The sequence below is a fragment of the Palaemon carinicauda genome, chromosome 31, assembly GCF_036898095.1.
Source record: "Palaemon carinicauda isolate YSFRI2023 chromosome 31, ASM3689809v2, whole genome shotgun sequence".
NCBI classification, from domain to species: domain Eukaryota; kingdom Metazoa; phylum Arthropoda; class Malacostraca; order Decapoda; family Palaemonidae; genus Palaemon; species Palaemon carinicauda.
In genome coordinates this window covers 22,227,939-22,253,288 of record NC_090755.1, presented here as the reverse complement: position 1 = coordinate 22,253,288, position 25,350 = coordinate 22,227,939, and the positions used below count along the sequence as shown (strand labels likewise).

Sequence of the window (25,350 nt, the reverse complement as noted above, 5' to 3'; positions counted from 1 at the left end):
ATTACAACTGCTGTTTTGCTTACTGTATTAAACTATGTAATGTTGTTTTATTACAGTAGTTCTTTATATTATCTTTGTTATTTTCAATTGGTTTTGTGTTTGTATCTCGGAATGTTTGTAAGCTGGAGAACTTCTATATATAGGAGTGCCTCTAATTGCAGAGGTGCACTTCCTCTAGTATCTTCTATATTTACTGTTGAACTATATAGTATACTAACCACTGTTGAAAAAAATAGTGTTGAAAGATGAGGGCAATTGTACCATTTTTAGTGATACAAGAAGTATCCTAAAAGCTCTAGAAGTTTTTAATTCCAGTAACCCTCTAGTTTTAAAAATTTTAGCATTGCTTATTATTATTGGACTGAGTGATATAAAAGTTTGATTTTACTAGGTTCCAGCACACGCAGGTGTGTCTGGAAATGAGAAGGCAGATATACTGGCAAAGAATGCTGCAGCTGAGTTGTTACCAAGAAGGTATCCCATTCTTTGTAATGATTTTTTTACCTAGCATCAAGATTCAAGAATTTGATTTATAATAATTGGCAACAGCATTGGGATAGCTTAGTTGAAAATAATATGATAGAAATAACGAATGTTATATCCCCTTGGAGGTTTAACATGATACCCTGAAAGTGGGAGACGACTCTTTCTCGTCTCCTCATTGGTCAAATTCGGAGGACTCATGAGTTTTTGCTGGATGGCAAACTGGCCAACACCAGTCATATTGCGACGACTGTTAGGTACCCTTGAGAGTGAGGCATTTGTTGGCCGAATGCCCCACTTATAGTAGTGAAAAAAATAGATATCCTTTTAAGGCTCGAGGTGAGGATGACAGGTTCATCCTTGCCAAGATTCTTGGGTAGGATGCGTTGTACTGTGACAACTGTAATTTTAGACATTTCGGAAGCAGGTCTTCTGAAGGCTATTTGAATTTTATAATAAAATCTTCGCTTTTATGGTTTTAAATTAATTTTAAATTGCAACTTGCATAATAAATCTACTGGTAGAGGCTACCAGCTGTAAAAGTTAGAAGCTGCTGCCTTCAATAAATCCAGTATTTAACATATAACTGTGTGGCATGCCAAGAAACTATTGAATCAACGAACAAGGTATTATTAACGTAATGAAAAGGAAGCAAAAATTTGCCACAGGCGACATCCAACCCATCTAATACTGTCAGTAGTTCTCAAAAAAGAAATACTGTATGTCATATTCCAATAAAATTTTGAATGACGAGGTAAGAATATTGCCTTTTGAAGCTTTACCTCTTGTTTATGAATTATAAGGCATTTCCTACCTCTTTTCAACCTTTATCTACATTTCAAACCTCTTACAGGCTGTATCCTTTTCTGATTTGATGGAGGTACCACTTAAAACAGTTTTCAAGCACACCTGTAGTGGGAAAATGCTAAAACCTGCTACTTCACTACTTCTTAATCATAAAAGAGAGAGACCTATATCTCTCTAACCCCCTTCAATAAAGAACATGAAAGTGTTGTCATCAAATAGGAAGAGTTGTCTGTTGATATATTAGATCAACAAGAAAACAACTTGAATAAAAAATAATTCAAGTCTAGGTTCACCATCCCCCTCAACAATTATATCGAAAGGAAAAAAGAGTTAAAGACCAGTGCAAAACCCAGTTTATCAAGACCCTCTGTAGTGAAGCAAACGGGAACTCATGTCAGATCAAAAATTGATTATGGAAAGATCCATCCAAGGTGTCTTCCAGAAATAAACAATAGTTTTATTCTTCATTTTTCAAAGGAATTGTCAAGGTCTAGTGGCAAAATATGAAGAACTTGAGCTCCTCATTCATGAGTACTCCTCCATTATTGTATGTCTACAGGAAAGCAAGCTTGATGATAATACTCCTTGCCTTTGTGAATATATCAGCTATATGACACAATATTTTCAACAAGCAGGAAGCCTTGGCGGAAATCTTGTATACGTTAGTCGAGATATCCCCTAAATATCTTGGTGTATTTATACCCCTCTGCCTGCAGTTGTTGAATGGTAGACATACTTTTTAGGATTATGTATTAGCAAACTAGAAGCAACATTGCATAATAAATTGTGGAAAATGACGTGGGGTTTCTTAATACAGGAGAGCTAGCACACTGTCATGATTAGACAGGGGCCTTGATGTGCATTGACCTTTAAATTACAAGTTCCAACTACCTTGCCAATTTTGATTGCAGAGAGCTAGAGGATCATGTACCAATTATTGTAAATACCAATATAATTCACCTGCAACAGAAATTGCCATGATGGAACTTTTGATAAGGCGCATGAATAGATTGTAGGAGCTAGGTGAAATCGAAGGGATTGCAGAACTGTTTTAAAATATCATAGAGTTATTGAATGGAACTATTCATACAACTGGAGTCAATTAAATTCCCAAAACGACAGGATTATTCAAAAGGCGACTAGTCCATTGGTAGTTGTCAAAACTAACTACTGCACAGAGCTACAATGAAATGCATAGATGCCGTACAGAAGAGAATGTAGTAATATACAAGAATTGTAGAGCACAGTTCCGTTGTGCAATGAAAGAAGCTAGGCGCCAGTCTTAGATTTCTTTTGTTTCCTCACTCAACAGTAAAAATGCACCATCTTTTGTATGGAGGAAAGTAAAACAGATATCTACCACCAGTGTTGCAGGTGAATGGTCAGTATGTGACTGGAGTACTGGAATTTAGCATTGCTTTGGCCAAACATTTCTTCAATGTATCATGCAAGTGTGAAGTAGCTCCTGATCACCAGTATGATAATTTCGTAGAGATGACTCAACAACTCCCTCAACCTTTTCTCTTACTGGGAGATTTGAGTGGTAGACATCATTTATGGGGTGATATTTTAGCAAACGCAAGGGGTAATATTATATCATCACTTGTGAAGAATGAAGATATAGGACTCTTTAACATAGGAGAGACCACACACTTTAATGTCCAGACAGGTACCTTATCATGCATTGACCTTTCAATTGCAAGCTCTAACTGCCTTCTCAGTTCGATTGGAAAACATTAAATGATAGGCATACTAGTGATCATGCACCACTCATAAACACAACAATAATCCACTTTTACAGAGATCACCATGTTGGAACCTTGACAAGGCAGTTGAAGCATATTTAAAATCCCATGGGAACCGCTATGCAACAAGGCTGGATGCCTAATTATTAAGTATAGAGGATGATGTTTTACTTAAGATCAGTTTTTAGGATCTGATCAAAGACTTTGCAGTTAAAAGAAATCAGCAGGAAACTTTTCAAATGTAAGTGAAAGTATACAAAAATAAATCTTTTCTTTCTGCCAGTCAGTTTTGTTTAATTTCTTTGGTTAAAATTTTGTGTTGTTTATAGTATTTATTTTATTGAAACATCATTGTCATCATCTATTCCTACGCCCATTGACGCAAAGGGACTCGGTTAGACTTCACCAGTCGTCTCTATCTTGAGCTTTCAATTCAATACTTCTCCATCCATCATCTCCCACTTCGTGCTTCATAGTCCTCAGACATATAGGCCTGGGTCTTCCAACTCTGCTAGTGCCTTATGGAGCCCAACTGAACGTTTGGTGAACTAATCTCTCTTGGGAAGTACAAAGAGCATGCCCAAACCATCACCATCTACCCCTCCACATGATCTCATCCACATGTGGCATTTGAGTAATCTCTTATAGTTACATTTCTAATTCTGTCCTTTCAGCTCCCAATATCCTTCTGAGGGCTTTGTTCTCAAATCTTCTAAATCTATTGAAGATTGTTTCATTGTCATACCATAATGCATGTCCATAGAGTAACACCGATCTCACTAAACTAATATATAGTCTGATTTTTATTTGAAATTTTAGGCAATTTGATTTCCAAATTTTACTTAACCTAGCCATAGTCTGATTTGCTTTTTTCAGTCTTTCACTAAACTTTAATTCTAGAGACTCTGTATTGGAGGTCATAGTTCCTAAATACTTGAAAGATTCCACCTCATTAATCCTTTCTCCTTCCAATGATATTTCATCTTCCATTGCATACTCCGTTCTCATCATCTCTCTCTTTCTTCTATTTATCTTTAGCCCAACTTTGTATGATATTTAATGCATTCTGGTAAGCAAGTATTGCAAATCCTATGGTGTTCTGCTAATGACAGCATCATCAGCATACTTTAGGTCTGCTTAATTCTTATCACCAATCCAGTCCAATGTTTCTCCACCATTTGTGACTGTTCTACACATTACAAACTCCATGAGGAGGATAATCAACATGGGTGACAACACATTCCCTCAGAGTAATCCGCTGTTCACTGGAGATTCATTTGATATGTTAAAACAGCAGGAGGAAACTTGTCAAATGTAAGTGAAAGTATACAAAAATAAACATTGTCAATTTTTTGGATGTTAGATTTGTTTGATTTAGGTGGACAAAGTTTGGTTTGGTTTGTTTTGCTTATATTTTGAAGTACACATATAACATATGTATGAGGCACCAAACTCTTCAAGTGCTTAGGCCTCTAAAGAGCTTAATCCGTCCTTGCATGTATGTGCATAATGATAGGTCACATCAAGGACCCTGTTGCTGTATAATGCGTGTTGTAAGACTGAATTGCACAGTATCCCAAATTATCCCTTTGCATCCTTTATGCACTATGATATGGATATTGCACATGTGAACCTTTGGCTATATTGTAATCATCCTTGCATCCTTGTTGATTATCTGCTAATTGTTTCTGAAAGATTTTAACTCCGATTTTATGATTAGATTTTGCAGTGTTCAGGATCAGCTTTTTATTAAGTGCAACAATCTTTTAAAGCTCAAGCATAACATCACGATTGAGTCAATTTTAGTAAAGCATTCAAAGAAAGTTCCCAACTCTGAATATCCCATTTTTAATTGAGATTAAGTAAAAGACCTGAACATTTCTGCCACAGCATTGAAATGAACATTAATATGAAATATGATTGTTTAAAGCTTTCATCCGAGGATGACATTTATAGTATCACAACCTTATAGCTACATGGAAGGATAGAAAAATTTTATGAAAACAAAATGTTCTGAAAACTGAAATTTATTCCACACCAGACTCTTCTACAATTGTTGCTAAATTTATTCTAAACCATAGACTCTTCTATATTTGTTGCTAAGTACAAATAAGAAAATTTAAAATAACACGCACGATCTAAATAAATTGAATACTTTTGTTTTCATAATTGCAACCAATAATCCAAATTAGTCAGTAGAAAGAAGCAAAGTAATGAAATACTGTACTACCCTATACTGCAAAAAATGACAACTTTTGATTACCAATTCAATAAGCACGTGAATAAAAATAAAATACAATTTCAGAATTACTTAATTTGAATATATGATCAGAGTTACCAGATACAGTAAAGCCGTTTCCGTGTCATTTTACTTGCAGGACCCGTTTCTTTTATTCGTCATCTCTCTTTATGTATACTTACTTTGGACCAGTGTACCCATGTATTTCGCTGCAGTCCAGGCATCATTTACCTGTTGGATTAATTATTTTTAATAGGAAAAACTGGAGACAGATTTAATAGAAGGAAACTTCTGCCAACTGTCCAATTTACATTTATTTGATTTGTTTACATATCTGAATTAGATATTCCATATACTGTAGAATTGTGCTGTGTATTATATAAAGAGTTCGTGACGTGTCAACATCCATTTCAAAGGAGGGACTTGAAGTGAGTCAAGTAGAAAGAGCACACAAAGCTAAATAGTAATTAAGAACGTTTATAAAATAATGGCCTCTCTGTACCAGGCAGCAGTTTGAGATTAATCACTGGAGAAAAATGGATCAAACAACCTCAGTGAAAATTAACATAAGTAGGGTGAAGTGGTGGATATGATGCAACAATGAGTAAACATGGATTGTAAGCTAGAGTTAAGCTATTCAGGTGCAAGAACAAAAACAACAATTTTGTTCTTTAGTAAGAGGAGGGCCAATATGTGCTGTGACATGCAAACTGATCAAAAATAAGTATGGGAGGTGTGACAGATACTGTAATTGAAAGAATACCGATGATTATCTTAAGAAAAGAAAGAGATGGTAATGCATTTGTTCTGTGTGTTTACTGCAATCAGATTAACCAGATTGTAAAAACAAAAACATTCTGACTAGATTTACCAGTGCCAGCGACAACCGTACTACAATGAGAGGGTACACAATTTTAGTTCTTCACTGAATAGTATACAATCTAGATCTTGTACGCTTGTCACTGAATTTGATAAACAGCTATTTTTTCCCCCATCTGAACACATGCCATTAATTTTTCCATCAGGATATACTATAGTATTCTTTCAAGAACAGTATTTGTTCTACTTCTATCACATCTCTTTAACCAATTTGTATGTAAGTGTGTATTGTCACTCCTCCTCACAATCCAAATATATGTTTGTACTCTTGCACCATTATACCTTTTCTCTTGTTTACAATACATGTATGCATCTTATCTACCGTCACATCCTGTTCATACTCGGCTTTACTGAGGATGCTTTATTTGTATTTCACTTGGGATTCTTCACATATTCTTCTGCTTGGTATTCTACAGAGAGGCGTTTTGTTCCGAGAAATAATTTGTTTTTCGTAGGGTTGTTTCATAAATTTGTATTTCTGTACGATGAACGAACAGCTGATTTTGAAGATGAACTGGGAAAAATGAAAATATGCCAGAATCAAAGATAAATATAGCTTGATATAAACAATGTTTATCATGAGACTAGAAAGGCTTAAATAGAAATGTATTTGGTTATGAGATACATGCTCAACGAAAAAGGACCAAGTAAGAATAGCCCAACAAAATACAAGTTGTGGTAGCCCTACTTCATATTGAGAGGAAGAAGAAAATTAAGTGGATAAAGGCTAAAAGGCCGCTTATGAATAGCAGAGGCAAGGGACATTGACATTGCCCTATCGAGCAGGACAATGCCTTATAGACTGACCATATATACATATGATCAGCGCCAAGCCCCCCCTCTCCACCCAAGCTAGGACTTGGGAGGACCAGCCAATGGCTGCTGATGACTCAGCAGGTAGACCTATAGGCTCCCCCAAACCGACCATCCTTTGCTCACAAGGATAGTGAGGTTGCAGAGACCAAAGAAACTAACGAGTTTGAGCGGGACTCGAACCCCAGTCTGGCGCTACCAGTTAGGGACGTTACCACATTGGCCACCACAACCCTTGAATTAATGAATACAAAGAAAATGGCTTATTAAATATTATAAGCAAACATTAAGATATCTTGGATTTGCTGTGCTGTAATGAAAGAGCAAAGAATAATGACTCACCGTTGGCAAGAGCTGAGCTGCAGGAAGGGTAAAGCCATAGGACCCAGTGTCTCTTAGTTCAATTGTATACACGTATGGAACATTCACTGCATAAGAAGCCCAGTCATCAGAGGCTCCAGCTGCAGGGTCTGTTAATATAAATTTGCTAAATATCTCGGATCAGTTGTATCTAAAAATTATTCTAAATACACTGAAAAAGGCTTCGTTGAAATTTTGCACCAATCTATCTTACTGTCTGGTAAAACTTCCTCCCTCCCATATGTTATCCAACATAAAAACTTACTCTTTTCAAAACACACAATAATAAAGCAGGATTACTAGATTTTATCACATGAACTAAAAATTCTGTTTCTCATATTTTTTTTTATTTTTGAAAATTAGAAGATTAAATTATGGAACCCGAATTTACAAAAAAGAAAGTGAAAATCATTTCAGCTTCAGTGATTTTAAGTTTGCGGTAAGCTGTTTACATTTTCCCATCTTTAGAACGTTGATTATTTTGCATCATATATATATATATATATATATATATATATATATATATATATATATATATATATATATATATATATATATATATATCAGAAGTTGGTTATTTCATAAGAGACAGAGACGAATAAAATATGTTGATTCTGTGAACATGCAAAGAGTATTGGAGAGAGGCGAGCTTAGCTGGTGGTACACACACAATTATACTGTATATATATATATATATATATATATATATATATATATATATATATATATATATATATATATATATATATATATATATGTGTGTGTGTGTGTGTGTGTATATATATATGTGTATATGTATATATTTATATATATATACTGTATATATATATATATATATATATATATATATATATATATATATATATATATATATATATATATATATATATATATATATATATATATATATATATATATATATATTTAAATAAGTTGTGTGTATATATATATGTATATGTATATATATATATATATATATATATATATATATATATATATATATATATATATATATATATATATATATATATATCCTTTCTGAGTGGGGATACCTTAACGGGTAAAATTAGTTTAACACGAGAAAACACTTCTTATGGAAGAAAAACGACTTTTCCTTCAGTAAATAGTGTGCTTTCAACGAATTTGACCTTTATTTCCACCGCAAATTAGTCGTTCTTCTGCTATCCCCCACCCCTTCCAACGGACACAGATAGTATCCAGGGACTTTGGGTGGGCAAAAACAGGAAAACGCTCGATTATTTAACATTTTTGAAACTTAAAAGGCCACAGAACCTAACACACCACACCTAACATAACCTAATAGTCCCCAGGTCACAATTATTTATACATAATTATAATGGTAGGCTACTAAAAGCAATGAAAGGACTAAATAATCATTATCATCTCATTTTAATAGGCCTACATCTGCGCTGCAATACACATAAATATATGCACATGGAACATATGGATTGGTAGAAAGTCTTGATTTTAATTGCAGTTCCGTATCATAATTATGGTGTAAATTCACGTAGAATGTTTTCATTTCACATATTTTGAATGGCATTGCTATGTTATTCTTACTTCCGTGGATTCTATAAGCTTAATTGACTATTGAATTAGGATGCTCCAACTAAATATAAGGTTCAACTTGGATTTGAAGTAGCCTAGCACACAGTGAGCAAAATGATTACTCTTTACAACACTTTCCTTTTTCTGGTCTTTATACTCCCCTCGGATCTATCATAAGTCCTTGAGTTATTTTGTACTGTAAAGTACTAAGATATACTAACAATAGGGCAACAAAGACATGAGCTTATTTTAAGGTTTACTTACAATAGGAAACAGCAGAATTACCAACACGATACATCGCTCCAGTCTGTTTTCTAATATTTCGAGCCATTACTTTTCCAGCTTGATGCTGAAGATTAAAACCTCTTATAAATATATTTGAGGGAAATTTGAAACATCTACATTTACACCAGTCACAAAAGATTACAAATTTTAGACATCTTACTGAAAAAATAGAGTATGTAGATTACTGACATTATGATACTGCACAGTAAATGAATTCATTTTCATGGATATTTGAAGTTGAAGCGTAAAAATCTAAAAGTAAAAAATCCCAAGTCCTATTTATAGTGCTAAACGTTCAAATAAAATATTGAATATAAGATCCTTTCAATCCATCAAAATCATCAGAGTACAAAGGAATTTATGTATAATTTTCAAGAATCATTGCATCCACACTGTTCTTTCATCAGCAAATCACTTCAAGTTTATCAAAAAGTAAGGAAAATAAGGTGGAAAATGATGATTTCAATCATACAAAAGTATACTGTAAAATCCTACCATGGGTGCTTTTAGTGGGTGTATAACTTGAGTCGAGTAACCCCATGGGTAGATTATGTATTGCCCAAATGAGTGGAAGGTTATGTAGGCCTGAAAAGGAAAGGGTTTCATATAATACTTCATCAAATTAGTTTTTCAATTTTTCTTAGTTATGTACCTCTTATTATTTTGATTGCTGGTTAGCAGCACACCAAATTGTACTTGACAATTAAGTGCTATGTCTCATATATGAGTGACTATCAATTTGCTTACATCACCATAATTTTTCTGAACATTGGAAGAGTGATTATCATTACCTCCTAGGTCATCAACAGATGTTTCCTTAATTGAATTGATAGAGGTCATCAACAGTGCGGAAGGGTGGGGGGGGGGGGGGGGCGGGGGGGGGGGCGTTGGAGTCTGTACATGTAGGGGATGGGAAGTTGTTATTTGAAGGATCCATAAGCAAGAGTTGTGTTTTGTTTGTCTCTTTGTTGGTTGGTTTATCTGCTTGAGAATAACAAGAAAGTATCATATGTTGGATAGGAAATAAACATTCTCCAATAGCAGCACAGCTCGAGTATACTTCCCAGATGGTAGGGACCCGTGGGATAACACCAAAACAGATATAGAGGTACAGGTGTAAGCTACACCTGCCTGTTAGAATTGAGACTAAGAAAATATGGAATCATCCTCCCCGTATCTGTAATGATGGGCTTCAGGCCAGAAATCGAGAGTAGGTTTTTTTTGCCTCTGACCTTCAATTTTGCTTTGCCAGGGTGATTTATCCTGAAAATTAGTGTTTTTCAAATTCTATCTTCTCCTTTGATACTTGATATTAGGACCTGGTATTACTATCCTATATAGACCTGATGTAGACCTCCAATAAAAAAGATATTTTATTCCTAAGTCATAATTTGGTAGATATGAATTTTTTCATTATGGTTAAAAATTAAACCCTATAAATCAGTGAAAAACTAAGAAAATAAATGTGAAACAAAAATCGGAAAAAAGAGCTCTATTTGATTGTTTAATAATGTCTTTCTAAGTTATATACCAAATTTCAATGCTATATCTTCAAAACTAAGGGAGAAGATAGAATTTGAAAGTCAATAGGTATAGTTTTGAGATATGGGCGTTCAAAGTTTTTCTTTGTATTTTTACACAAGACATGATTATTAGAAATTTTATGTTCGTTTTTTGATATTAATAAACTAAAAAAATTTTATCATAATTTAATCATGAATGAAGATCCCTTTGTTCAATATTTTGCTTTTTTAGGCACCTGGTTGCTCTTTCATCCACAACACACTCTCTCTTCTTCACTAACTCCACTAATATTGCCGATATTACCCACTTCTAAACTCTTATTAGAGTGAAATTTCTTCTTCCTTATGTTACCAAGATGTTGAAATTGTCTTTTCTTCTTGGGCATGATGAAATTCTTGCTTAAACCAAGAAAAACAAACGTGAAAGCGAGCGAATGTCAGAGGTCAAAGTCAAACGTACACTCTGAGGTTTGTGCGAGCACTGAAGGGTGTAAAATTAACTTCCTGTCTTGTGACTCATAGAATCTATACCGATGCCATTGGTCACAATTTGTTTTATAATAAAATGTAATGATTAGAAAAATTTACGATAACAGAAGAAATATTGAATTTTCTTGTAGGGATCAGTTTTTGGCTTATTGAGTTACTTTTACTAATTACCCTGTAACTATGAAAGTAAGAGGAATTTTGACAAAATATTTTGTATACATATTCTCCATTGCCATACGAAATTCAGTGAATTTTTTCAGGATTTTGCGTTTTTCGTCGTATACCCCCATATATTGGCATACTGGCCGGGCCACTTAAAGGAATCCAGCAAGAGTAGCTGCGTATATGAAAAACTTATTAAATGCAGTACTCGTTATGATAAAAAAAATATATGAATTAAATTTGTGCTAAAGTTAACAAATTACAAAGATAATCATTTAAGATAACTGATAATTCTTTTTCAAAAAATCTGAAGCAAGGCTGGACATATCTCTAGCTAAAGAAAACGATAGGGGAATTAGGAAGTTAATTGCTGATTTTATTCCAGTTTTAATTTCTTTTTTATTTTAGGAATTTAGAATTGGCCTGTCTGGGGACATCAAGACCAAAACTAGGGCTAAACATCATCAAATGGTTTTATCATATCAAATAAATATGAATGCTACTATACCTTGACTTTTCCATCCAAGGGCAACATGGTATCTCTGAGAGCTTGGCTTTCTGGTTCACTAAATGCTGAAGGTCCCTTGTAGATATCACTGCAAGGGTTATCACTTGTACCAAGGCCTTCAAAAAGCGGAAAAATTGTTATTTATTAGATTTATGATGAATACTTTCAATCGCTCTCAACAAATACAGTTGGCATTTAACATTTGCTGGTTTAATTTTCATTGGTTCAATGCTTCAGTTGTGATCCTTCTCATTATTCTGAGTCCTTTCACAGCATCGATTGTTGTGCTTCCTGACAGTCTTGTTCACTTGCATAGTCCCCTTATATTAGTGAAACTGAGATTTGTAATCTTTGCAAGTAATCTAGAAAAAATATGATTGAAATATGGCAAGGTATTTAAAGGATGTTTATTTAAAAAATTATACAAAGACATTTCTTTCTAGGTATAGAATCTTATTTTATTTTACTATCAAAAAAAATTTTGGAATCAGGCTGTCGTAAGTATATATCGTCTATCATTTTAAGCAATCATAAATTGGCTCATTTGAGTATAATTTTTCCCTGCTCGACTTTCACCAACATCTTGAGGGTTGGGGGGGGGGGGGGGGTTGAAAAGAACCGTTTTTTTTTTTTTGCGGGGGGTGGACTTTTAGAGAAAATTTGATCCATGATATTTGCAGTGTATCCATAACATGTAACCAACTATTCACTTAGGGCCTTCCCCTAAGCTAGACCTACTTTACCCTGGTCAGTCAAACTGCCACCACATGGTTGCATCTCAAATGGGATTCAATCGGTTCTGGGGAACCTTTCCATTCTTTAATCTTTTTCCACTCTTGCATTATTTAGTTGCCTCTTAAAAGTACTTGTTCCAGTGATACAAAGCTTCATTCCCTTTAGGCCTCATGTCTGTTTTATCCTTTGTTGTAAAATCTATTTTGTTAACTCAAGCCAAAATCATTCTACTAGAACACTGAATCTATGCAACTACAATTTATCTTTACCTTCTGCAGCATCAGTTGTTCTTTTTTCCCCTAACATGCAGTTCTATTGTTCTTTCCTTTAGGCCTACACCACCAACTCTAAGGAATGTACATAAAGAAATTCTCAAGCTAAGATTATAGAAGAGTCTTACCTCCCCATTGATATCCAAAATTTCTGTTGAGGTCAACACCAGGACATGTGGAATGAGATGCCCTGTTCTTGCGCCATAGACGATTCTGATTGATGAAAGATTGGAATTATCAAAACTAACAAATATGTATAAATCCAACTGTTTTATAGTTTTTGAGAAGCTGTACATGACTCACCAGTCAAAATTTCTTGAAATGGTGTCTTGCAGAAAAAAGAAGAAAAAAAAAGAGCACTTACAGTCAAAATATAGTCCTATTTACAAAGCAATTTCTTATAGTATGGCAAAAATTCAAAGGAGAAAACTGTAAGGAAATATCAGCTCAACTTACACTTTCCCAAGTATAAACATATCCATCCGGATTAAGCATAGGTATTATTTGCCATTCAAGGTTCTCTGTAAAACTTGTAGCAGTAAGAAGATTTTGAATAACATACAACGCGGAATGTGGGCTAACCCATTCCCGAGCATGTATACCTGAAAATCAAACAAGCATTCATGAAATTGAAATGGTACAAAAAGTTTTTGTGGGAACCTTGTAAAAATGTAAGCCATTTTTCTCATATATTGATTTCATGAGCAGACAAGGAACTTTGACCAAATCCGTGCTTAACCCTTAAAAGTAGCATACCCTACGTGGTTCAAACACAATTCGATCTCTATTTAACACATTTTTATATAAATATATTTCTAGAATAAATATAAAGTTATAATAATAATGATAATAGTAATAATATTAATTAATAATAATGATAATTAATAATAATAATAGACTTGAAAGTAATAATTACTCTCTGAAATAAGTAGATTTTAGTGTACTATATCTGTTAATATGTTCAAGGTATAATTTTGATCCAAATATGCCTTAAAGGCCAAACTGAAAAAAATCCAAATGCCAAACAAAACAATGTGTCAGCTAATAGGTCCATTTGGATAACTAAGACCATGAAGATATCTGACTAATTTCCTGTATATCTTAGACATTATCTTATCTTAAAGGTGCCCTTTGTTCCTGACCAGAAGAGCTGAAGCCTGGTATAATCTCAAAAAAAAAAAAGATTAACTACTGTAAAATTTTGTGGAATAAAGCTAAATCACAACCACCTTTCAAACGATTACTAAGAAATTTTTTTCTGAACGATGAAAGTAGGTTGGCCAAGGCACCAGCCACCTATTGAGATACTATGGCTAAAGAGTTATTGGGCCCTTTGACTGACCAGATGCAGTAGCAGGATTTGGTTACAGCTCATTTTTCCTTTGCCTACACATACACCGAATAGTCTGGCCTATTCTTTACACATTCTCCTCTTTCCTCTTATACCTGACAACACTAAGATAACCAATAAAAAATCTTCACTTAAGGGGGTTAACGACTGCAATGTCCCTCTTAACAAGAGAATGCCTTGATGAAGTCACTGAACTTCACCACAGCATATCACTTCCGTGTTGAAGCCTTGTAACAGGTAAGAGGCCTCTCAAGCTGGGCATTTTTGTTCTCAGTTTGACTCTAAATTTCTCTCATCCTGTTTCTATCACTTATAATTGCTTCATTCTCCTTCATATTTATCAACTGTCTCCAACTTTGGAGTCAAAACTCTCTTACGCATTTCACTGTTCAGATTTTATGAAGGGACATCGTATCCAGGATTGTAATTTTTCTTCAGAATCAATTGTGGGAACTGTGATGGTCTTTCCAGCTACCCAGTATCGTTGGGACACCTAGGAGTGTCGGTATTCCCATACTGGCACGCCGAACTATTCTTGATCAAAATCTTGGCCTTCGTATTCCAGGGGTTGGCCGGTTTCATAGAGATGGACTCTCGCCATTCTTTGCGAATCGCCTGCCACTATAATTAAAGCGGGGATGATTGTATTCTTGAAATGCTCTCATTCCCATCAAAGTGGGTTTGGCATACAGTTGAGCCACTCTAATCATAGTGGTATGGTAGGGAGTGCACAGTAGAGAGGCAGTTCTCGCTGGTGTCATTTGTGGAAAAGTTAATTCCATGAAAGGATAATGGGGTCTTCTTTGATATTTGAGACAGTCTTATTATTTTCTTTCCCTTATACTTATTTTTTCCATTGTCTTTTTTTCATTATTATTACCTCATCCCTCCCTCTCAAAAAAAAAAAATGAATCTGTAAACTTAATGTTCCTGTATCCTTGGATCAGACGGCGAACCCCAGACACCATTGACGACCTTTTCTAATTTAATTAAGGAAAATTCTGCTGCCGACCTAGGAACAAAAAATGACCCCTCTACTACTGTTTCAAAACCAAGTAAGATGAGTAACAGGGATACTTTGATTCCTTCATGTTACCCAAATTCCAATAGATACTGATTATGATGAGCTATATAAAATATTTAAATATTGATAAAAGAAATAAGAATGAAACTTGAAAATTAAAAATTGCCTTCATAGATATCTTAAAAAATCATGGCAAAGCATTTAATGCAATATATAACATCAATGATATTGAAATTAATAACTAAAATGTCATGGGTACCCTTTGTGATAAGGTACTGAACGATTTGGATGTGTAGACCCTGCTGACTGCTTTGAAAAAGATTTTGATTCAATTATGTTTTCCCAGAGAAAGCCAAAACCATCAATGTGGCTTGTTGCCAAGCCTAAAGGGAGTACGGAGAATTATTTTAAAATTTGCAAATTGATTCAGGAAAAGGTAGGAACCATTGCACCAGGTGATATATCTCGCTTTGGAAAAAAATAGCTTCCTCATCCGTGCCAAATCATGCACGCAATCGGTAATACCGTCTCACCTCACAAACAGGTGTGGTAATAGATGTTAGACCACACCTAAATTTTAGTTACGGAAGGGAAGTTGTCTTCAATAAGGACCTGTCTGAATTTACAGAAGAAACATCAAAGTTATGACATTGAATAAATTTGATATTTTGTCTGTTGGTGTTTCTTATTAACTGGAAGGCAATGTCAATCAGAATTTCAAGTTGATGTCCACCGTCCCCCTTTACAATTAGATTAAAAGGACACAGAAAAAGCCAAACGTAAAACCCAATGTATCAAGACCCTCTCAAATGAAACCTCAGGGAAATAGTGTTAGACTAAAAATTACTAATGGAAAGACTTCCTTCAAGGTATCTTCCAAAAAAGAAACCTTCGTTTTTTTTCTCCATTTTGCAATGGAAGTGTCAGGCTTTAAGGGCCAAATATGAAGAACTGAAGGTCCTCATTCATGAGTAATCCCCTGTAATTGTACGTCTCGAGGAGAGTAAGTTCAATGCTAGTACTCCTAGTCTTCGTGAGTATGTTAGTTAAAGGACACCATTTAATAAAAAACTATGGAGCCATGGCAGAAGTCTTAGTATACATTCGTTGAGATGTTCACCAAATATCTTTGTCTATCTGTAGCCCTCTGCAGGCAATGGTTGTACAAATAGATAGGGGTAGAAAATACATAATCTGCTCTCTTTGCCTCCAAATGATAACATTGTATGATAATTTAGTAGGGGTTATTCAACAACTCCCTCAATCTTTTCTCTTATTGGGAGATTTGAATGAATGTTTTAGCAAACACTAGGGGCAATATTATATCATCAGTTGTGGAGAATGAAGATGTAGGTCTTCTTAATACAGAAGAGCCCACACACTTTTTTGTTCAGACAAGTACCTTGTTATGCATTGACCTATCAATTGCAAGCTCTAATTGCGCCTTCTCGATTTCGATTGGAGGACTTTAGATGATTGGCTTACTAGTGATCTTGCACCAGTCATTATAAACACCAACGATGTCCAACTTTACAGAAATCGCCACGATGGAATCTTGACAAGGGGGACTGGGATAGATTTTTTGAGCTAAGCAAAATTGAAGGGAATGCAGAACACTTTGAAAGTGCTGATGATGCCATAGACTTACTGAATGGAACTCTTCATACAACAGGAGTCAATTCAGTTCTCAAAACAACAGGGTTATTCAAATGACAACCAGTCCTCTGGTGGTCTTCAGAATTAACTGCCCTGCACATAGCCATAAGAGGATCCTTAACTCGATTCTCTAGATGCCGTACTGAAGAGAATTTAATTGTGTACAAGAAATGTAGAGCACAATTCTGTTGCGCAATGAAAGAAGCTAGCCGGCAATCTTGGGTATCTTTCGTTTCATCAGTCAACAGTAGAACAGTAGAATCTTACAATGCTCATTTTACAGAAAGAATTTGAAAATGCATTTGCTTCGCTGGACCCGATGGAATTCAATATGCAATGATTAAAATGTACCTGTTAATACTGAATTTTTTATTTTAGAAATTAACTTTTTGTAAAGTAGAAGAGACTTTAGATATGGTTATCAGCTCTTTCAGGAGGACGACACTCCAAAATCAAACCATTTTTCTCTAGTCCTGGGTAGTGCCATAGCCTCTGTACCATGGTTTTCCACTGTTTTGGGGTAGAGTTCTCTTACTTGAGGGTACACTTGGGCAAACTGTTCTATCTTATATCTCTTCCTCTTGTTTTGTTAAAGTTTTTATAGTTTATATAGGAGATATTTATTTCAGTGTTACTGTTCCTAAAATATTTTTTTTTGTTTCCTTTCCTCACTGGGCTATTTTTCCTGTTGGGGCCCTTGGGCTTATAGCATCCTGCTTTTCCAACTAGTGTTGTAGCTTAGCAAATAATAATAATAATAATAATAATAATAATGTGTCCATTAAGAGTGGGAGGTGCATAAGGTTCCTAGGAAATCCATGATTATCCTTACTTTCCAGGATAATGATATACCTTTCCACATTATGATTGAAAATGAAAGGATTAAAGTTCGACCTTTTAAACAGAAGCCACTTCAATGTGTCAATTGGTTCAAATTTAGACACCCTTCAAAAGTCGGCAAAAAGGAAATAAATGGGTAGCACTTGCTCCGAACATCACCATGGAGAGTGTACACTTTAGGCCAGGTGTTTAAAATGTTAATCATAAATCTACTGACAGGAGATGCCTACAATATAAGAAGAAGCTGCCCTCAATAAATCCATTATTGAACATATAAGTGTTTGTTATGCCAAGAGACTATTGAATAGATCAACAAGCTATGCCAAGGCACTGAAATCAGGAGGAAAATTAATGCAAGAGACATCTAGCCCACCTATTACTGTCAGGAGTTCACAAAAAAAATGCGCCATCAGGTAACAATCTGCATGATGAGGCAAGAATATCATATCCTAAGGCTTTGCCAACCGCTATTAAACCTTTGTCCCCCATTACAAAGGAAAATACTAACCTCTCCCAGTCTCTGTCTTTGCCTGATTTGATGGAGGTTTCACATAAAACAGAATTCTCGGGTGCATCTGCAGTGGGGAAGATGCTGAAACCTGATAAATCACCACCTTTTAATCGGAAAAGAGAGTAACCTCCATCTCTCTCACACCCTTCCATTAAGAAGACCAAAGATACGACATCAAATAGATATGATGTTTTGTCTTTGATATTTCAGAAAACAACTTAAATGAATCCAAAATCAAGGCGAGGTCTACTATCCCCCTCAACAATCAGGTCAAAAGACCTTCTTAAGAAGACAATAGGAAATAATGCTGAACCAAAATCTGCAAATGGGAAGACCTCATCCAAGATGTCTTCCAGAAATAAAACCATAGTTTTTTCTCCATTTTGCAATGGAATTGTCAGGGTTTAAAGGCCAAATATGAAGAACTTAAGCTCCTCATTCATCAGCACTCTGCCATAACTAAATGTCTACAAGAGAGCAAACTTGATGATAATGCTCCTTGTCTGCGCAAGTATATTAGCTATAAGACACCAAATGATTAACGAGTAGGGAGCCATGGCAGAAGTCTCATATACGTTCGTCGAGATGTTCCCCAAATATCTTTGTTTATTCGTACACCTCTGCAGTCAGTGGTTGTACAAATTGATATAGGGAGAAATTATATGATATTCTCTCAGTACTTGCCTCCAAATAACATTTTGTATGATAATTTAGTAGGATGTAATTCAACACCTCCCTCAACCTTTTCTATTAGTTGGAGATTTCAATGGTAGACATCCTTCGTGGGGTAATGTTCTAGCAAACACCAGGGGCAATATATCATCAATTGTGGAAAATGAGGATTTCAGACTCTTTCCAATTGTGGAAAATGAGGATTTCGGACTCAATTGTGGAAAATGAGGATTTCGGACTCTTGCCAATTTTGGAAAATGAGGATTTCGGACTACTTAATACAAGATAGCCCACACACTTTCATGTTCAGACAGGTATTTTGTGATGCATTGACCTTTCAATTGCAAGCAAGCTCTGTCTTCTTGATTTCGATTGGAGGACATTAGAGGATTGGCACACTAGTGATCATGCACCAATCATCATAAACACCAACAATGGTCTCCCCTTTACAAAGAATGCCACAATGGAATTTTGAGAAGGCGGACTGGGTTAAATTTTGTGAACTAAGTGAAATCGAGGGGAGTGCAGAATAGTTTGAAAGTGTTGATAATGCCATAGATTTACTGAATGGATCTCTCCATACAGCATGAATCAATTTGATTCCCAAAACCACAGGTTTATTCAAATGACGACCAGTCCCCTGGTGGTCTTCAGAATCAACTGCTTTGCACAAAGCCACAAGAAAATCTTTGAATAGATTTGCATAGACGCCGTACAGAGGAGAATTTGATAATATACAAAAAATTTAGAGCAGAGTTCCATTGTGCCATGAAAGAAGCTAGGCGCCAACTTAAATTATCCCCAGTCAACAGTAGAACACCAACATCTGTATGGAGGAAAGTAAAAAAGATAGCAGGCAAACTTACCCCCAACCCAACACCAGTGTTGAAGGTGAATGGTCAGTATGTGACTAAAGCAACTGAGATTAGCAATGCCCTGGCTGATCATTTCTCAAATGTATCGTGTAAGTGTGCTTCAGCTTTGAGCATTGAAGAAAATAAAATTTCAAATTTGCTACACGAGGGGAAGTCATACAATTCTCCTTTTACTGAAAGAGAATTTGATTCCGCACTTGCTACTTGTAATAATACAGCCCCTGGACCAAATGGAATCCATATGTAATGATTAAACTTGTACCTGTTAATACCAAGTTATTTATTTTAAGCATTATTAACAAGATATGGCATGATCATAGGTATCCATGTGTTTGGGAATAAGCCATTATTTTAGTTTTTTTTTAAATTCGGGAAGGATAAGTTTTTAGCAGCAAACTATCAACCAATTTCATTGACATCTTGTTTATATAAGATCATGGAGAAGGTGGTCAGTGTAAGACAGATGTAGTACCTGGAAAAGAATGGTATTTTATCACTTATTCAGTGTGGATTTAAGAAAATGCACGCGACGGATGTGTTGATATGGCTTGAGGCTTTGCTTCCAAACAGCACCATGTAACTGTTTTTTTTTTTTTTTACGTTGAAAAGGTATATGATACTGCATGGAGATATGGTATACTTAAAACCATTCATAATTTGGGATTACAAGGAGAGCTACCATTGTTCATCCAATCTTTTATTTCTCATAGAATTTTTCAAGTGAGAGTGGGTGGAAGCTCTATCGTAAAGGAAATGTCAGGAAGAAGGAGTTCCCCAGGGTAGTGTGCTAAGTGTAACCCTATTTGCCCTAGCCATTAATGGGATATCCTCAGTTATTCCTCAACATATTCTCTCAACACTATTTGTAGATGATCTCTCCATATCATTTTCTAGAGCTAGAAGGGAAATGGTTGAGAGAAAACTATAAATCCCAATTTACAAAATTATTCAGTGGGTTGATATGAATGGGTTTAAGTTTTCGACAAGCAAAACTACTGTTGTCCATTTCTGTCGTATTCTGGGAGTACATCCAGACCTGGATCTATACATCAAAGGTCAATGGAATCCATGTGTAAGTGAAGCTAGATTTCTGGGGTTGATATTTGATTGTAGGCTGACATGGGTTCCTCACTTAAAACCATTAAAAGTAGAGTTTCTTGAGGCTCTGAATCTTTCAAAAGTTTTGTCCCATTATACAAGGCCTTTTTTTTTTTTTCAAAAATTAGACATTGGTGTGAAATATACTCCGCAGCCACCCCAAGCTGATTAAAAGTGTTAGATTCTATACACCATGCTAGTATCAGATTGTCCACCGGAGCTTTTAGAACTTCGCCTATCCCAAGCCTCCTTGTTGACGCTGGAAAATTACCTATAGACTTTTACCAGAATTCTTCTATTGTTTGGTATTGGTTTAGGTTGCAAAGACTTCATAATTCTTTTGCTTGTCAGACTGCTTGTAAAGCATTGTATATATTTTGAGTTGCACCCAAAATCTCCTCAACATTATGGTTTCCGGGTAAAAACATTTTTAGACAGTCTAGATATGGGTAGAAATAAAGTGCTCCCATGTAGGATATCATCCCCCCTCCGGAAATTACCAGAATTATCTTTTTGTAAATATTTTATTGGTATAAAAAAGAACATGACTGACTTAGAAGCCAGGTTGCTCTTTATGGAACATGTTGAAGAACATAGAGAATCAACTTTTATACATACTGATGGCTCCAAATCTGATGCTGGTATTATATTTGAAGTACATAGCAATGCTTTTAATTGTAGAGTTGCACTTCCTCTAGTATCCTCTATATTTACTGCCAAACTATATGGCATACTAACCGCTATTGAGAAAATAGCGTTAAAAGACGAGGTCAATTTTACCATTTTTAGTGATGCAAGAAGTGTCCTACAAGCTTTATAAGTTATTAATTCCAATAATCCTTTAGTGTTAAAGATTTTAGAGTGGCTTTTTATTATTGGACAGAGTGGTATAACCGTTCGATTTTGTTGGGTTCCAGCACACATAGGTGTGTCTGGAAATGAGAGGGTAGATTTATTGGCAAAGAATGCTGCAGCCGAGTTGCTGCCAAGAAGGTATCCCATTCTCAGTAATGATTTTTTTTACCTTGCATTAAGAATTTCCTTCATAATAATTGGTAACAACATTGGGATAATTTAGTTGAAAATAAGATGAGAGAAGTAACGAATGTTATATCCCCTTGGCAATATAACGTAATGCCCTGAAAGTCCGAGACTACTCTTTGTTGTCTCCATTTGGTCACACTCGGTTGACACGAGTTACTGGTAAATGGCCAACACCAACTGTATTGCAATTTGTTGACTAAAAGCCCCAATTATAGCAACTTAAGAAATAGTTATCTGTTTAAGGCTCAAGGTGAGGATTGCAGGTTCATCCTTGCCACGATTCTTGGACATGATGTGTCCTACTATGCCAGCGGAATTTTTAGATTTATTTCAGAAGAAGTTTTTCTGAAAGCTATTTTACTTTTAATTGAATATTGTTTTATAGTTTATATATAGTAAATGATATCGGTGTCAATGACCTTAGATATCAGGATACCAGAAATCTTAAAGTCAGTCAATCAATCCACTGAAAGTAGGAGATTATTCTTTGGTGTCTATGCATTGTTCACACTCTGTTTACACATGAATTTCTGATGACTGGCCAACATTAGCCATAATTCGATGACAGCTTGGTACCCTTGAGAGTGCGGCACTTATTGCCAGGATGCCCCAATTTTAGTACCTTAGGAAATATATATCTGTTTGAGGCTCGAGGTGAGTATGGCCCATTCATCATTGCCAAGATTCTTGGATATGATGTGTCATGCCATGCTATCGGTATTTATAGATTTATTTCGGACGCAGGTCTTCTGAAAGCTATTTAACTTTTATAAGGACATATTTACTTTTATTGTTTTAAATTGAATTTCCTTTTATTCTTTATTTATAACAAATAATATCGGGGTCAATTATCTTGAATGACAAGATGCTAGTAAACTCAATCAATCAATCAACATAAAAACATTCGGTGCTATTTTGAACTTTTGAAGTTCCACCGATTCAACTAACTGATCAAGAAGATCATTCCACAACTTGGTCACAGCTGGAATGAAACTTCTAGAATACTGTGTAGTAATGAACCTCATGATGGAGAAGGGAAGTTTATTAGAACTAACTGCAGTTTTACTAACAGGATGGTGTTTTCTGGGAAGATCTGAATATAAAGGAGGGTCAGAATTATGAAAAATCTTATGCAACATCCATAGCCTAACAATTGAACGATGGTGCCAGAGACTGATATTTAGATCAGAAATAAGAAATTTAATAGACCGTAAGTTTCTGTCCAACAAATTAAGATGAGATTCACCAGCTGAAGACCAGACAGAAGAACAGTACTCGAAACAAGGTAGAATGAAAGAATTAAAAGACTTCAAAATAGTTTAGATTGATCTCCGAAAATCTTAAAAGACTTTCACAATAAGCCTTTTCTTTTAACAACTGAAGAAGAGACAGACCTAATGAGTTTCTCAAAAGTAAATGATGATTTTAGCTAATTTTAGCTAGATCACTATTAAGGGAATCAGCAACCCCCTGATCTACATTCAAGGGATGGAATTTATGCAAAGAGAGTAGCATCATCTGCATATGCAAGGAGCTTCGTTTTCTAGGCTAAACTACGTGTCCTGTGTATATAGTATTAAAAGGGCCAAGAACACTACCCTAAGGAACACTAGATGTTACATTCTTATGGACCTATACTCACTATGGTGCCCATCAACAACAACTCTTTGCGATTTATTACTTAAAAATTCAATAATGATGCTAAGAAAAGACCCACCCACTCCCAACTCTTTGATTTTGAAGACAAGGCCCTCATGATTAACACAGTCAAAGGAAGCACTAAAATCAAGGCCAATCATACGGACTTCCTGACCACAATCAAGGAATTTCTGTACAGCATTGGAGATTGTAAAAAGGGTATCAAATGCTCCAAGGCATTTACGAACGCCAAATTGCAAACTAGGGAACAGATGATTACCTTCAGCAAACCTATGAAGATGTTTTGCTGAAAGACGTTCAAAAACTTTAGATAATATAGGAGTTATGGAAATTGGGCGGTAATCAGCTTGACTTGAGCTACCACAAACGTATTTACATAATGGAGTAACATTGTCAATTCTCCAAGTGTTAAAAGAACCTCTTTTTGCTAAATTGCCGAAAATAACAGATAAGTTTGGAGCTAAATCTGCAGTCTTTATAAAAACAAAGAATTAGGCTTTTTTAACCAGGTTATAGCTTGTAAGTAATGAAAATAATAATAATAATAGTAATTAATAGTACTTGAAAATAATATGGAGATAAGGTGTCAAAGGGTGAAGTAGGTAGTAGGTTGGCCAGGGCACCAGCCGCCCATTGAGATACTACTGCTAGAGAGGTATTGGATCCTTTGACTGGCCAGACAGCAATGCATTGGATCCCTCTCTCTGGTTACGGCTTATTTTTTCTTTGCCTATACTTACACAGAATAGTCTGGCATATTCTTGACATTTTCGTCTTTCCTCATACACCTGACAACAATGAGATACTAAACACTTCTTCACCCAAGGGGTTAATTACTGTACTGCAATTCGTTCAGTGTACTTTCCTCTTGGTAAGGGTAGAAGAAACTCTTTAGCTATGGTAAGCAGCTCTTCTAGGAGAAGGACACTCCAAAATTAAACCATTGTTCTCTAGTCTTGGGTAGTGCCATAGCCTCTGTTCCATGGTCTTCCACTGTCTTGGTTCAGAGTTCTCTTGCTTGAGGGTACACTCGGGCACACTATTCTATCTTATTTTCATTTTTTTTCTTAATCTTGTTTTTTTGAAATGGTGTGTTGGGCAGGCTTAATAGAAGGGCCATGGATGCCTGGTGGTTTATCAAGAGGTTGTCTTTTCCTTTTCTGATTCTTTTTCTTCTCAAAACAATCTTTACTGTCCTCCCTTCAGTTGAAGTGACTAACCTGGAGGGTATTTAGCCTTGCATGGTGTAACGGCTCCTCCATGTTGACCAGTTTTTCCGACTTTTTACTATAGTCTATGGGTTTCATCAATCACTTTATTTATAATTCTGTACATATTTTGTTATAATTCCTGTTAGTCTCTTTTATTTCTGTTAATTCTTATGCTGTCTGGAGACATTGAGCGAAATCCGGGACCAGTACGTCCTAGATTTCGTCAATGTTGTCTTCTGTATTGCAATATTCGTGGTCTTCATGCAAATATCCACGACCTTACAGTTGCGTCCAGACAGTATGATATTCTTTTGTGCTCAGAAACTTTGGTTTCTAATATGAGGCACTTATCTGAGCTTCTTATAACTGGTTTTAAGAAGCCATAATGTTGAAACATGATGCCATCCCTAGGGTCAGGGGAATGGCAGTGTATATTAGGACCGAGTACCCTGCTTCTCATAAGTCCTGCTATCAATGTGGATGTCATGAGATTCAGGTAATAAAAGTTTGTGGCAGGCATAACAACTTTTATTTGTGTTC

The 25,350-nt window shown here is 35.4% G+C and overlaps 1 protein-coding gene across 1 annotated transcript in view; it reads right to left on the bottom strand.

The window, feature by feature from the left end:
• Window positions 1–5,083: 5,083 nt before the first annotated feature.
• The window catches only part of LOC137624899 (carboxypeptidase B-like), a 50,320-nt gene continuing 30,053 nt past the window's right edge, over window positions 5,084–25,350 (bottom strand). The window contains exons 7-13 of the mRNA XM_068355834.1: window positions 13,326–13,471; window positions 12,998–13,082; window positions 11,863–11,978; window positions 9,676–9,765; window positions 9,160–9,244; window positions 7,309–7,436; window positions 5,084–5,505 (exon numbers count right to left, since the gene is read on the bottom strand). Coding sequence (XP_068211935.1) covers window positions 5,443–5,505; window positions 7,309–7,436; window positions 9,160–9,244; window positions 9,676–9,765; window positions 11,863–11,978; window positions 12,998–13,082; window positions 13,326–13,471 — 713 coding nt within the window. The 3' untranslated portion in view covers window positions 5,084–5,442. The remainder of the gene's footprint in view (window positions 5,506–7,308; window positions 7,437–9,159; window positions 9,245–9,675; window positions 9,766–11,862; window positions 11,979–12,997; window positions 13,083–13,325; window positions 13,472–25,350) is intronic.